Source organism: Natator depressus, chromosome 1 (assembly GCF_965152275.1).
Source record: "Natator depressus isolate rNatDep1 chromosome 1, rNatDep2.hap1, whole genome shotgun sequence".
NCBI classification, from domain to species: domain Eukaryota; kingdom Metazoa; phylum Chordata; order Testudines; family Cheloniidae; genus Natator; species Natator depressus.
Window position 1 is genome coordinate 137445421 of NC_134234.1, and position 14730 is coordinate 137460150.

At 38.7% G+C, this 14730-nt stretch overlaps 1 protein-coding gene across 2 annotated transcripts in view; it reads left to right on the forward strand.

Annotated features, from left to right (window-relative positions):
* CDKL5 (cyclin dependent kinase like 5) overlaps nt 1-14730 on the forward strand; it is a 199150-nt gene that overhangs the window by 167591 nt on the left and 16829 nt on the right. For both annotated transcript variants that reach the window (XM_074967702.1, XM_074967692.1), the window contains 4 exons: nt 3148-3308; nt 6527-7556; nt 13686-13784; nt 14030-14135. In XM_074967702.1, the coding sequence (XP_074823803.1) occupies nt 3148-3308; nt 6527-7556; nt 13686-13784; nt 14030-14135 (1396 nt within the window). The remainder of the gene's footprint in view (nt 1-3147; nt 3309-6526; nt 7557-13685; nt 13785-14029; nt 14136-14730) is intronic.

Genomic DNA, 14730 nt, shown 5'->3' on the forward strand with positions numbered 1-14730 from the left:
CTTTTTAAAAAGAATCTTCTGAACTTGTTTTGATAAACTTTAACAGCCTCCACTGTTTGCAGCAGATCTTTGATATTTCCTGGGGGAAAGCCCTGAGGTGAAAAAAATACCTTTTGCTAGTGCCCTGAAATTCTGTTCAGATTTGGCTGAGTTGTAATCTGCTGAAAATCTTCATTTTCCTGTTCTGTATTATACTTGTTACTGCCTGATTTTGACAACATGCCAAAAACAGTGCATATTCCAAGCTTGGGTCCCTACCAACACTGCAGCACCATACACTGTACTGTGAATAGTTAGGAGCCGAAACTCAGCCTGGCTGATGTTGGAGCAGCTGTTCTAGCAGAGGTGCAGAGTGAACCATCTTGGCTCCTGTAAGCCACCCTCCCTTCTCAGCATTGTAACTGATGGGACACTACATGAGACAGGAGACCTTTTCCCTTCCTCACCTCCCACCCCCACTTGATGGGAGTGAGATGGGAATTCCTGGAGCAGAGACAAATACAAATAATTCATCATGGGAACCAAGATAGCATGAGTTCTAAACTCATCTTGAGAATAGTGGGCCCAAATCTCATCCTTTGAGCCATACTGCCTTTCAAAAAAGAGTTGCTCATAGCTTTATCCTTTTCTGTGGAGTCTAAAATTGGGCTACTTAGGCATAATCCACTCTCTGTGTCTTGTGCATCCCCCTTTAGTGGCTGCTTCAAAGAGGATAACAGTTTTTTCCTATTGTTAGCTAATGTAATTAGCGGAAGCACAATTGGTAGCAGTCTGTGTTGCAATGCTGAGGATTGAAACGCAGTGGTCATGATGCATGATAGGAAGGGTGTTGTTTGTAATAAAATTTGTCTTTACCCATCTTCTTTCTTATAACTGGGTTTTTTTTTGTATGTTCTTTCCTAGATCTTTAAGACATTTGGGTTACAAAATCAAGCACTTGAAAATTAAGAAATGCCAGAATTAAAGTTGTCTGTGAAACCTTAATTCTATCTTTCTTGTGTGTATTCATGGGCATTATGATATGGGTTTTAATTATATGACCTCCTATTATCTTTTCCACAGGACTTTTACCTCATTCAGTGCGTGGAGTGGGTGGTTCTCAGGGGTTGTTCAGAGAATGAGGTGGTTGTCTGTAGAACCCATAGAGGTTAGAAGTGTGTAAAGAATGGGACTGTGGATTGCAAGAGGAGAAATGATGGTTTTGTGGTTAAGGCAGGTGAATGCTACACAGGAGAATTCACTTATATCCATGCCTCTACTGCAGACTTCCTAAGTGGTGCTGGGCAAATCACTTGAAACAGAATTTTGACATGTAGCCCCTATTTCTATGTGCCTCAGTTTCTACATGCCCAGACAGCTGGAGCCTGATTGTCAGAACTGCTGAGCATTCTCAACTGTAATTGAGGTCAGTTGAAGCTATGGATTTTCAGCCCCTCTGGAGTAAGGGGCTGTGTCTGGAGCAATGAGCACTATGGTGGGAGTCCAGTGGCCCTCTGTCCTAACTCTTGCTTCACCAGTGAATTGCTGTATTGGCCTCAGGCTCTTTGCCTTACTTTCCCCATCTGTAAAATGGGGGAGAATAATACACTCCTCTCACAGGGGACTTGTGAAGAAAATTCATTAGTATTTGTGAGGCAGTCCAATACTGTACTGCTGAGAGCCATAGAAAAGATCAGAAAAAATTAATTATTCAGTGCATCGTATGGTGTGTAGTACAGGCAAGTCTACACATTGTACTATGAGGACAAAAAGAAGCCTCATTTCCTGAGCACCATCCATCCTGTGCACTGAATGAAGCAAGGGTCCTGTGGAGGAAAAATAGCATGTGGTCGTGTAATTAACAGGGTGTTATATATACACACACATATACACACACACACACACACACACACACACACACACGCAAAGGGGCTGAATTAAGGTTGCACAAACACTTGATTCTGTCACTTCCTAACTTTTAAGTGGTTGACGATGCAACATGAATAACTTTATTTTAATATAGGTTTTGTTTTGTGTTGTATGTATTTATTTATTTAGAAAGAGGTAAGGGATGCAGAAAGATAAATTATGAATATAATACATTTATCCTCACTGATGATAGTATATATTCTGTTGAGTCAATAATTGCTAAGTGTGGCTCTGATCCTGCAAAGACTTATGCATGTGTTTAACTTTAGTTTCCATGAGATTACTCACTGTTTGTAATGAAACAACTTTACACGCTCTGAGTAATCTGTTTGCCTTCATGATCCACCATGGTATGTATTTGTTCTAAGTATGAAACACAGATAGCCTTAGGATATCTTACAACTTTTTAAAAGCTGTATTTTTATATAAATTACCAATAACTGTTGGAGGATAAAGGAGAACATAAAGATAATACGTTCTCTGTTCATAGTAGACAAAATGTCTATTTTAGCTCAAGCATGAGTATTGTGTTTGCTTATCATATTAACTTACCACAACTATTAATATTTCTTACAGAACTTGTGTGAATAGCAGTCATAATATGTTGTAAGTTAGTCAACCCTGTTAGTTTCTAATTTTATAATTAAATGTTGGTTCTCTTAATATCAGAAACAGTGTCTGTCTTCAGAAATAGAACAAACTTCACAAAACTATCATAGGAATTTCCTTCTGACTACTGTAGATGAATTCGTGAAAAGCGTTAGTGAAATCATAGCCCCACGAAACAATGACAAAAATCCCTACATTTCTCTGTGTGTGTGTGTGTGTGTGTGTGTAAAGTTTTAAAGCATATTTTTATAAATAGTAAAGCTCTTTGAATGAACTTTGTTTATCAAACCTCTTTTATTATGTATCATTTTTGTGTGTATGTTTATTGCTTCTGAAAGCGGAATTGTTCTTCACTCTCACACTTCCGTGGCTTTACCTTGCAATTAGAAACAAGGAACTGAGTTTCTTAGAGACCTGTGCAGCTCAGTATTGAGATGAGTTTAATATAATATAAATGGAGTGATGATTTGCTGTTAAATGATATATTAATATAACTGCAAATTATTCTTGCAGTTGCACATAATAATCTCACCGAAACTATTGAGATGAAAATGTTATTGAGCTACAAGATTTGCTGTGACTGGTTTAAATACTAATACTTGTTTAAAACCCAGACTTTGTTTTTCAAAGAACTTGCTGAAGCTGGATCCAGCAGATAGATACTTGACAGAGCAATGTTTGAACCATCCTTCGTTTCAAACTCAGAGACTCTTGGATCGTTGTGGAAGTTCACCTTCACGGTCAGCTAAGAGAAAACCTTACCATGTAGATACCAACACATTATCTAACAGGTAAATACAATAACCAGATCCTCATCAGCTTCATTTGTTACATTTAATGAGTAAGTTCCTTTCAGGTTTAAATATTAAATCATCTTCACAAAAAGAACACACGTCTGATAATTTTGTCATATTGGTATTGTTTTCTATATCTGAGTTTAACAGGAGAGATAAAGCCAGTTCATCCCTAAAACATTCTTCTTCCACACTCACTTTTGGTAATTGATTAAAGATAAGTTAAAGGCCCAATTACATAAAATAAAAAAAAATTGTGTGTATGTGTGTATAAATATAAATATATATATGTCTTTTTTTGTAATTGTAATAAAAATATGGGGCTGATAGCACTGCCGGTTGTTAAACATGCCCAACACTCCCCATTATAAGTCTCTGTTTTCAGTTGCTTACAACTTTGTCAAACTTCAACCATTCAAGCTGAAACTTTGTTTTCTAGGTGTCTGCCTGTGGCTGATATTTATTTTTTTTTTTGAAAAATTCAGCAAAAATGGTTCAGCCATTTCTGATAATGAGCCTAGGGTTTGCCCATGTTAAAAAAAAATTTGCCTTGGAGCAGAGACTTAAAATTTGGAAGAGGGGTGGCATTTGTGACAGGGATGTGCCTTTTGTTGTTCCTGTGAAAATCCACCGAAATTTGGCCAGTACATAAGCCTCTGAAAAACTACATTTCACACATGATCAAGTATAGAGTTCTGAGATGTTAGAGACAAGGTGGGTGAGGTAATATCTTTTATTGGACCAATATAAAAGGTTGTTACAAGGAGAGAGAAAATTATTCTTCTTAACCTCTCAGGGTAGAACAAGAAGCTTAAATTGCAGCAAGGGCAGTTTACGTTGGACATTAGGCAAAACTTCCTAACTGTCAGGGTAGTTAAGCACTGAAATAAATTGCCTAGGTAGGTTGTGGACTCTCCATCATTGGAGGTTTTTAAGAGCAGATTATACAAATGCTTGTCGGGGATGGTCTAGATAATATTTAGTCCTGCAATGAGTGCAGGGGACTGGACTAGATGACCTCTCGAAGTCCCTTCCAGTCCTACGATTCTATGAACTTCTCAGTGAAAGACATTACCTCACCCATCTTCTCTTTCTAATCTCCTGGGACTGACATGGCTACAACACCACTGCAAACATTAGATTTTTGGCAGCTAGATTCCCTGGAGATTTTATCTGATCTGGGCATGCTCCAGCCTGGTCCTGAGCAGGACTCTCTCTACAATAGCAGCTGAGGGCTGGTGCTGGGTCTAGATACCTGAACTGGGAGCAGGGGAGACCGTCTCTCCTGTGCTCTCAATAATCCCCCTGTTGGGTCCAAGCAGTGTGGAGGAGGAAGCTGTCTGGTTCAAATACACAGGGGATAAGAGCCAGACCTGCCGTGATAGGGAATAGATTGGGAAAAGGAGATTGGGTGGCGGGTGGGTAAGATTGGGAAGGGAGGGAAATGGGCTTTGGGGGTGGTCTGGGAGTCAGTAGTTGGGATAAGGGTGAGATCAGCTGTGGAGCTGGGCAGGAGACTGGGACTGGCTGCACAACAAGACTGGGACTGAGAACGATGGACAGGCAACCTTAATCTTGGCATTTCCTCACTTTTGAGTGCTTGATTTGGCAGTTTTAATGTTCTTTTAACATAGTTTTTGGTGTGCAATACATAATATACATCTAAACTGTGAAATGATCACAGCCCAAAATTACTCATTACTCTTAGGTTATGATTCATTTTGTGTGAATATTTGAAGCGAATTCAACTAGTAAATTAGAAATCTGAATTATTTTTTAAAAAAGAAAAGACCTTTTATTTTATTTTTAATTGTTTTTGAGAATAAAGGACTTGTATCTAATTTTTTAAATAGCCCTATAATATGTGATATTGATCAGTCCTTCTCTCTGAAAAGTTTGATCATGTAAATCTAATTTATTTGTAAGTGAAAGAGATTAAAAAAATAAACCTCATTATAAGCATTTAATTCCATAAATGCTTCTAACTCTGTTGTGGAAGATGCTAGATTAAAAATAGACATCATATGCCAATGTGTAAGAATATATGCATAGCATTTTATATTTCATACCTTTAGACAGATGGGGCAGATGGATGAGGGAGCTCCAGTCAAAAGCAGGGTCCTTTGTTGTGATTGACACTAGAGTTCTAGAGGATAGGCATCTTCCCTAGTGGCACCCTTCCAAAGGTACACAGAGCAGTGATTGATCTCCTCTAGATCTTAGACCATCTGCAGTCACAGGCCTTTTCTCTTGCACACCTCATACGATCCACTGAAATTGAGCACCTGTATTCTTCACTTTGAGATCTGGGACAGCAAAGTTCATCTTCTGTAACCATCTGAGGTGTGCAGGAGAGAAACTCTGTTGTTCTTATAGGTGCCTAGGAGATCTCCTCTTCTCCTGTTCTGCTCCTCTTGTGCACCTTTGAAGGCATGATGTGGAAGAGATAGATCTAGCCCTATAAAAAACTTTGTGCCCAGTGCATAAAATTTCCCATGTCAACCTGATTAAAGCTTTCAGGACTCCTTCTATTTCTTATATTTTAAAAAAAGTTAGTTTAAGGTTACTGAAGTAATTATTATAACCCTATGCAAAATACATAACTAGATAATGAAAGCATTACCATAAAATTCTAAGCATAAAAAAGTTAGAAATAACCAGTTACAATTATTTGCATAAAAATTGTATCACCTTTTCAATCTATCCATTGTTTGACAGCACTGATTTGGCACCTCACCTTGCACATTTCAATAACTGTTACATCTCATATATAAGATGTACTCAAGAACTGTTTCACCAGAACATAGCTATTCATCTCCTGCCCCTTTCTCCCGCGCACCCCCCCAGTTTACATATATTAGTGCTGTAGATATTGAAAGGATTCAAAGCTGCTGTTGGAATGTATAAGTTATGTTTAAAAAGGTATTGTCATTAACTAATTGTACAAATTAGAAGCAAAAATTTGGCTATCTGGACGTTGTTAATAATACATTGTTGTTTCTTATCAGCTAACACTTGCAAATTTATTTGTTCTAGGTATTTGGGATGGCGGAATTCCAGGTTCCTAATTTGCAGTATTTAAATCACCACAGTTAAATTATCTCTCAGTTTTGAACTGAGTACTCCATTTAGAAATTAGGGTATTTTATTGAAGTTGAGAGGGATTAGTATGTATGGTACCGTGTTAATCCTTGTTCATATGCTTTTTAATGTAGAAATCAAGCCAGCAAAAGCTCTGCTGTGCAGTCACATCACAGATCGAATAGCAAAGATTTGCAGACTCTAGGGGCTGGACTGCAAAGAGGAGAAGAGGTTCTTCCAGCAAATGAAAGCTTTCTAAATGGAAATCTTCCTGCAGCTGCACATAGTCCAATGCATACAAAAAAAACAAGCAACCTACCTGGATCTGGCAACAAGGATCTAGCCAATAACAACATACCACATCTTCTCAGTCCAAAGGAATCAAAGGCAAAAACAGAGTTCGATTTTAATTTGGACCCAAAAGCTTCTGATGGTCCAGGTACAAAATACCTGAAGTCAAACACCAGATCTCAGCAGAACCGGCACTCATTTATGGAAACTTCTCAAAGCAAAACTGGCACGCTGCAGCCAAGTGAGAAACATACTCGCCACAGCTATATTGATACTATTCCCCAGTCTTCAAAGAGTCCCTCCTATCGGACAAAGTCAAAGACTCATGGGGTTTTAACAGATTCGAAATCTGTGGGTAATCTTTCTGAGGCCAGGGCTCAAATTGCGGAACCAAACAGCAGTAGGTATTTTCCATCAAGCTGCTTGGACTTGAATTCTCCTACCAGTCCTACTCCTCCCCGCCACAGCGACAATAGAACTTTACTCAGTCCTTCGGGAAGGACTAACCGAAGCGATGGTACCCTGGATTCCCGAAGACCGCCAACGAGACATTCCAAAACCATGGAAGAGTTGAAATTGCCAGATCACATGGATGGAAGCCATTCACATTCATTATCTGCCCCACATGAATCATTTTCATATGGTCTAGGTTACACAAGTCCCTTTTCCTCACAGCAGCGCCCTCATAGACATTCCATGTATGTGAGCCGAGACAGAGTAAGGTCCAAGGGCTCAGAGGGTGGCTTAAGCGTAGGGCAGGGGATGGCAGCCAGAGCAAACAGCCTGCAACTGTTATCTCCACAGGTGCAGCATAGGTCACTCACACGATCTGTTGGCTCTTCACGGGAAGACTGTACAGAAGATACTAATAGGGTTAGTTTGAAATGTTGCGTATTGAAGAAGGTTTTTCTTTCTCTGTATTTCTTGCATGCATGTAGGCTCAGATGGTCAAAAGTGGCCTCTAATTTTGTATGCTTTTTCTGTTTTTTTTTTTTTTTAACTTCAAAAGAAGGGAGGTTGGATTTTCGGAGGTGCTGAGGTATTCATTCATTCAAAATAAGAGGGCACTTTTAAAAATTTGGGCCACAATGAAGCATACAGTCACGTCTAGCAAAATACTGAAAATGTGAGAACAGTCAAGTTGTGTAAAATCATATGATTTGATAAGTGGTTACTGAACCAGTGTTTATTCTAACTGATGTAATTTTTACTAGATTATTTTTCTTAACTTTCTATATTTGGATTTTGTAGCCTGCCTTACTGCTGTAAATACAAATCTTAAACATTTCTGAAATGGGATTTTCTGTCGCTTAACCTGCAGCATGAGTTTGATACAGTGGTCACTGTTAAAAAGTCAGCATTTGCTAACAGTTGTGACAGTATGGTATCTGAGATACTGCAGTATTTCTCTACACTAAGGGTATATCTACACTGCAGTTGTGAGGTGTGATTGCAGCCCGTGTAGACCTACCTGAGCTAGCTTTGATCGAGCTAGCTTGAGTAACAGTAGCAGTGAAGCCACAGCAGGCACAGATGGCTCCATGAGCTAGCCCTGCCTGCCAAAGACCCTGCATACATACTTGAGTGGCCATCGCCCGTGCAGTCTTTCAGACTTCCCAAATGCAGTGTTGATGTATGCCTAATATAATAAATAACTGGGGTATGTGAGAGACTGTAGTGTGGAAATTGTTAATAAATGGTAACTCCTCAATGGTGATCCCTGTATGTGTCTCAAACCCACCTGTCAAGATTGATAATTTACATTGTCTATGCAGAACCATCTCCTCTCACTCAGCTTTTACACTGCCCCTTTCTGGTCAATGTGAACTGAGTTTATTTTGGTTATGCACTTCACAGATACGGTATCTCTCTGTGGAGACTGTAGTCTAGCCTTAATTTGTGTATTATAGATCTTCTCCAAAGAATGGGCCAGATTCTGTGCTGATTTGATTCTTTATTCAGTCCTATTGACTTCATTGAAAGTACACATGGTTGTAAATCGGTACAAAATGTGTCCCAAAATCTTTCTTTTCTTTTCTTTTCTTTTTAAACTTGATACTGTTCTTGGAGATTTTTGCAAAGTTGGACAGCAATATGGTGCAAAGAGAAGTACTTACATACAATGAGCATTTTACATAAGAACCTGCAAATATAAGCAGTATGGTGAATTCTAAGGAAATTTAAAAATGGCTTGCGATTTGTTGACAAATTTGAAAGGGTTCCGAAAAGAGCTACAAGAAAGATTCAAGGTCTAGAAAATATGCCTTATAGTGAGACACTAAACAAGCTCAGTCTATTTAGTTTATCCAAGAGAAGGTTAAGAGGTGACTTTATCATGGTCTACAAGAACCTACATGGGGGTAGAGATCTCCAGGCCAATAGAAAAGGCCTAAAAAGATCCAGTTGTTAGGAGCTGAAGCTAGACAAATTCAGACTAGAAACGAGGTTCAAACTTTTTAAATGGTGAGGGTAACTAACCATTGGAACAAATAACCTAAGGATATGGTGGATTCTCTGTCACTTGAAGTCTTTAAATCAAGACTGGATATCTTTCTAAAAGATATGCTGGAACTCAGACAAAAGTTATGGGCTTGATGCATAAATTATTGGGGGAGGTTCTTTGGCTTGTGTTATGCAGAAGATCAGACTAGATCATGGTGTTCCCTTCTCAGTTTAAAATATGTGAATCTATGAAATATTTATAATAGAAAGGTTTAGGAATATATTCAAGGATGGCATGAGATTAGACAAACTTTTTTATGCATCTCTGTCAATTCCAATATTTAATGAAATTGCCCTTTAATTCCTGTTTAACCATTGCCATCCTTAGCCATCTGCTGAATTCTGTCAGCTGAGGGGACAGCATAAAGTTTAATTGATATCTGGGGTACAGCTGTTTTTAAAATTCTGTACCATGTAATCATGCATATCCAGCTATTTGAGATGTATTTGGTTGTCTGGTTATTCCAAGCTGTGCTTGATTCCCCCTTACACAGTATCTAATAATACTGGTTGAAATTTATTGAGCACTTCACATGTTCTGAGCACTTCACAAACAGTGACTTATTAGTCCTCCCAGCCCACTTTTCAGGCAGGTACATAGGGAAGATGTAGGATTCCCGGTTTACAGATGTGGAATGTGAAACATAAAGGTGACGTGATTTCCCTAATGCCACCCAGCAAGACATTGGCCAAGCTTGGAACCACCTGATGCTTGTCCCTCCATGCCAGGATGCTTCCCAGCCACACTGTCTTTCTGTATCTTTCACTCTTTGCTTGATAAGGAAGGAGTCATCAATTAGGCATTCTTAATTGTCTATAAATTGAATGTTTCTCTGTTCCTGGGTGTGTTGGATCTCTCTGAGAGAGAAATAATATTTGCCGATGCACCAATTCTTAAAGTAATACAACCCTCTTTCTAGAAATCATATTAATACAAGTTTTTGTATACTTACTACATCATCTCAGACATGATTGCAGTAGGAGAAGCCCTTCTGTTCCATGGATGTCGGCAGGCATGACAGCTGTGAACTATTTTAAAAGAAAAGTAACATTTAAAATGGTGCTGCAGTAGATGCTTTGCAAAGTTAGGTTTTATTTCCCCCGTGAGTGCTCATTTTCCAGCTTGCATTTCAGTTCAGCTGGTTTTAGTCATGATCACGCAGTCAGTATAATGGTTACTGAAACAGAGCAGTTGTTTCCACAATTCAGTGACAGGGTACTTCCCGATGCTAGCTTATATTTTTATTCTGTGATTTAGCAGTATCTTTTACAGATAGTCTTATTGCAGTGAATGTTAATTCAATAAGTAATTTTAATGGTATTTCACATTGTGTGGAGACACTGAGTGTAATTATCAAATCATTTTTGTCTTTTGACAACCAGTTGACAAATGCATATTTTAGTTAGGAAAAATGTTATGCCTTCCATCTCTATTGCGTTGATTCATTTTGGCTTGGTTAGGAATGTCTGTCTGGCTTGGCAGTTTCTAATTCATTTGGTATGCTTTTGTCTCTTAAGGCGAACATTTTCAAACCTGAATATCTCAAGTAAGGTTTCTAAATTCATATTTAGGCAAAGTAAAGGAATAAAAGTGGCTTCATTCTTCTGAGTTGCTGAGCCCTCATAAATCTCCCTGATGCTAATAGAACTTAATGGTGCCCATTACCTTCTGAAAATCTGGCAATTTTTACTTACATGCTTAAATATGGATTTAGGAGCCTAGGTTTGAACATATTAATCCAAAGTAAGAGTTAAATACCTTTTATGCTCTCTCCTGCTCCTCCCCTTATATTGAGGTACAATATCAAGATAAAGTTAAAATGGATTTGTAAACTATTATGGTCAGAAAATTCAGTCATAAGGAACAAGGATAGTGAATGTCAGGAAGTTTGTAAATTCTCAGATCTCTTGAACTATTGTTTGTTTTCACAGGGTTGACAATACTAGTTAGAATTCATAAACATTTTTTGATTGTATAAAGTAATTTTTTCCAAAACTTCAGGGTGGGGGATTGGGTGGAGTGGGGTGGTCAGGTCAATTGTATTTTCGTTAAAGGAAAGCCTGTGCTCTGTATTAAAAGAACTGCTCCCCAACGCTCTTTGCTCAAAAGCTGAGTTGAGCACAGATTTGTCTTATATACTTTATCAAATGTTCAGATTTTTCTTTTCCCCACCCTCTCTCTCTCTCTCTTTCTGTTTTCTGAATTTCCTTTTAGCAATTTCCTTTCCTCTTCCTGTTAGCTGTACAAGGTCTGTTTAAAGGGAAAATACCTTGCTTGGCTGTCTTTTAGATGTCACTAAGTCCTTTGGTGGGAGAAAAAAAGTCAGATTTTAGATAGTAGCTTTTGGGTTGTTGTTTAAGTCCACTTTTTGGATGGGTATTTGTTTTTATTTTGTGTTTTGTTTTAAAAGATGAACACGAGAGAGAAAAAGAATAGGAAAGATAAATGACATCTTCTGTCTCTCTCACTTGCAGTTTAACTGCTGAAAAATCACGGGTACATCAAACAAGAAGCAATCTTATCAGGCATTTTAGCACCTTGCAAACTTTTAGCAGAATCAGGCTGTAGTTTTAAGGCATGTTTTTAGCTTGCCTTTCTTGTAACAGCAGCGTTGCAGAATATACTTACCTGGGCTTACTAAACCAGATTTTATTAGATAGATGGCAGGATAGAAGGAAATGGGCAAGAGGAAAATGAAGTCGGGAGGGAAATTTAGTAACCTGGGGGGAGTCAATAGCAGGAACCTTAAATTCACATCCTAAATATTGCTAAGGATCTAACCACTGGCAGTAGGGGTATCACCTGGTTATCTCTTCTCACAGGGTCTGGCTAGAACATCTTTCCAAATCAGGACATAATTGGTGGTAAATTTCTGGGTCCAAGCAGATTCTGGCAATTGGGGGCCATAGGCACATCATGACACAGGGTTCCCCTATGGCTCTGTCCCTGTGGCCCCACTCCACGAATGTCTCTTTCTGTGCTTGGAGAAACTGGGGCAGCAGCATGGAGCTTCCTTCTCCCCCAGCAGGAATGGCAGCATGAGGCCCCTTTTCTCCTGTGGAGAAGCAGGGTGGCAGCAGGATGCCCCGCCCTCCCAGTACTTACAGCTTGGTTGCTGAGGTATTTGGGTGAATGAGCAGAGCCCTCTGCACTTTTCTCTCCTGATACACATACAATCCTCTACTGAAGGTGTCGTGGCAGCTCCTCACACACACACTCCTGCCACCCACAGCAGCAGATCTTAGAGTTAATAACTCCAGTGAGATACATTCATTAGTTCACCATCTGACAGCTATTATTTCAGGCTGTCAGGCAAACATTGCTCCATTGGTTACACTTGGGTCATGTTATCAGATGTTCTTCACAACCATAACAGCCAGAGACTTCTTTTTTTTTTTTTTTAATGAAAACTAAGATTCTGGTGTAATCACGTAACTCCAGAACCTGGGACCCTAGGCATGAGCCTCTGGTGCCTCTGCCTTAATCCATTCCTGGTGACTGACCTCCATTACTGTGAGGCTGATTAACATGCAACACCAGTAGTCATCTGCTGACTCCTCCTTCCCAGCAAGTTGTCACATAGCCTCAAGAAAAGCAATGTACGGAGTGGGGTGGCAGCCTTGCTCTATCAAAATCAACCAGTCAACACGCCTGTTTGGTGATTGCCTGTATTCCTCTCCAGATTTGTAATCACACCAAAAGCCTTGAAAATCCCTAAGCATTTCTTCCAGTTTAAACACATCTAGTGTGTGCCAATCTGGGTTTGCAATTTTTGCTTATTTTATAAACAGTTTTATGTGACAGATTGAGCAAAACTTTTGTTACTTTTTATGTCCTGCTTTCGACAATTTAAGACTTTAACCTGGTGTCCAGGACTCTGCACAATGCCTCTTCTAAGCAAAATGCAGTGATGTTTTAGTTGCTCTCTAGAACCCACAATGATCAATGAATTCAAAACTAACTATAAGAAACTGACCCATCCCTAGTCAGACATGCCTTTTGGTGGCTTTATGGTTAATTAAAGCACTGGACTGGGACTTGAGAAATCTGGGTTCAGTTCCTGACTCCATCACAGATTTCTTGTGTGATCATAGGCAAGTCACTTACAAATGTCACTTAAAATGTTATTCTAGAAAGCCCTGCAAGCACCTGATTAACTTTAGTCATGTGGTTAAGTCCCAATGAAGTCAAAGTACACTCATAAGGACTTTCCTAAATAGACCTGCACTTTAAAATGTTTTCCTGAATCAGGTTCTCTTTATCTCATTTCCCTATCTATAGAACAGAAATAACAGTACTTTCTTCCACTTTTTATCATGTTTATTTAGATTGTAAGCTCTTTGGGGCAGGAACTGTTGCTTATTGTTTTTATGTACCGTGCATAGCACAGTGGGGCCTCTAGGCACTACCATAATACAATAAGTGCTAATGATAATATAATGCACATATCATAAATCACATGCTTTTCCTATTTGCTTTTTTTAATTTGCTTTCGACAGAGTGACCAGATCCCACCAGAGATGAATCTAACAAGACCTGCAGTTAAAGATTCTTCCAGAGATATTACAACTTCATTTCATTCACGGCAAAAGTCTGAGGTCTGAGTCACTTTCAAATCCATAATATTATGCCTTTGGGGCAAATATTTTTTTTAATGCCAGCTTTGTCTTTTTATAAACAAAATCCAATAGTAATTGGTTGCATAGTGTTGGGTTTCATTATAGTAGCGGTTCATAAAACAAAAGATAAACTGTGGCTGGATTTTATGCTGTGACATGTCGTCATGGAAGAATAGTACAAGTGTCATCCTTTGTTTTTAACAGATGTTTGTTCTTTGGCTTAGGGTGGAACGTATCATGATCCGCACCCAGAGGATGGAGCCTCTAGTAAAGAAAATAGACTTCTGTATAATGACCCTATTCCCAGAAGAGTTGGCAGCTTTTACAGAGGTAATTTTGCAATGTGCCTTACACAATTAACCAATGTTTTAACATACAGTGGACTCATAGCACTAAGAAAGATATTCTGAGCTATGCAAGAATAAGTAAAAGAGTGACTGGAAAAAAAAACACCAAGCTAGTACTAAGTCTGTAGATTCCTTCTGGTTTATCCCTTTTACTACAGTGCATATCTACAAAGTATTTTTTGCAAATACTAACTTTTGCTGATTCACAAGGCATACATAGTATAATACTTTGCAGAGCACAAGACAATTTGCTTATGTGGGGATTGGGGAAAAAATAAACTCAATGAAATTAAGGAGTTTATCAGGGTTTATATACCATTCTAATCACCAAGGTATCTGATCACATTTAGCAATATACAACACACAAGGACATATTTAATGAACTGTCTTTGTGTTCAGAAAACTTTCTTTCCCAGTCTGTACATGCATATGGTATCGTGTCCATTTTAACTGATGGGAGTGTTCTATAATACAAAATCTTAATTATTAAAGACCGGGTGGTACATTGCAACGGTATACTAACCTTTCATCTCTAGAGACCCTAGATTCAAATCTGTTCTTTGATTTACTAAAGGACA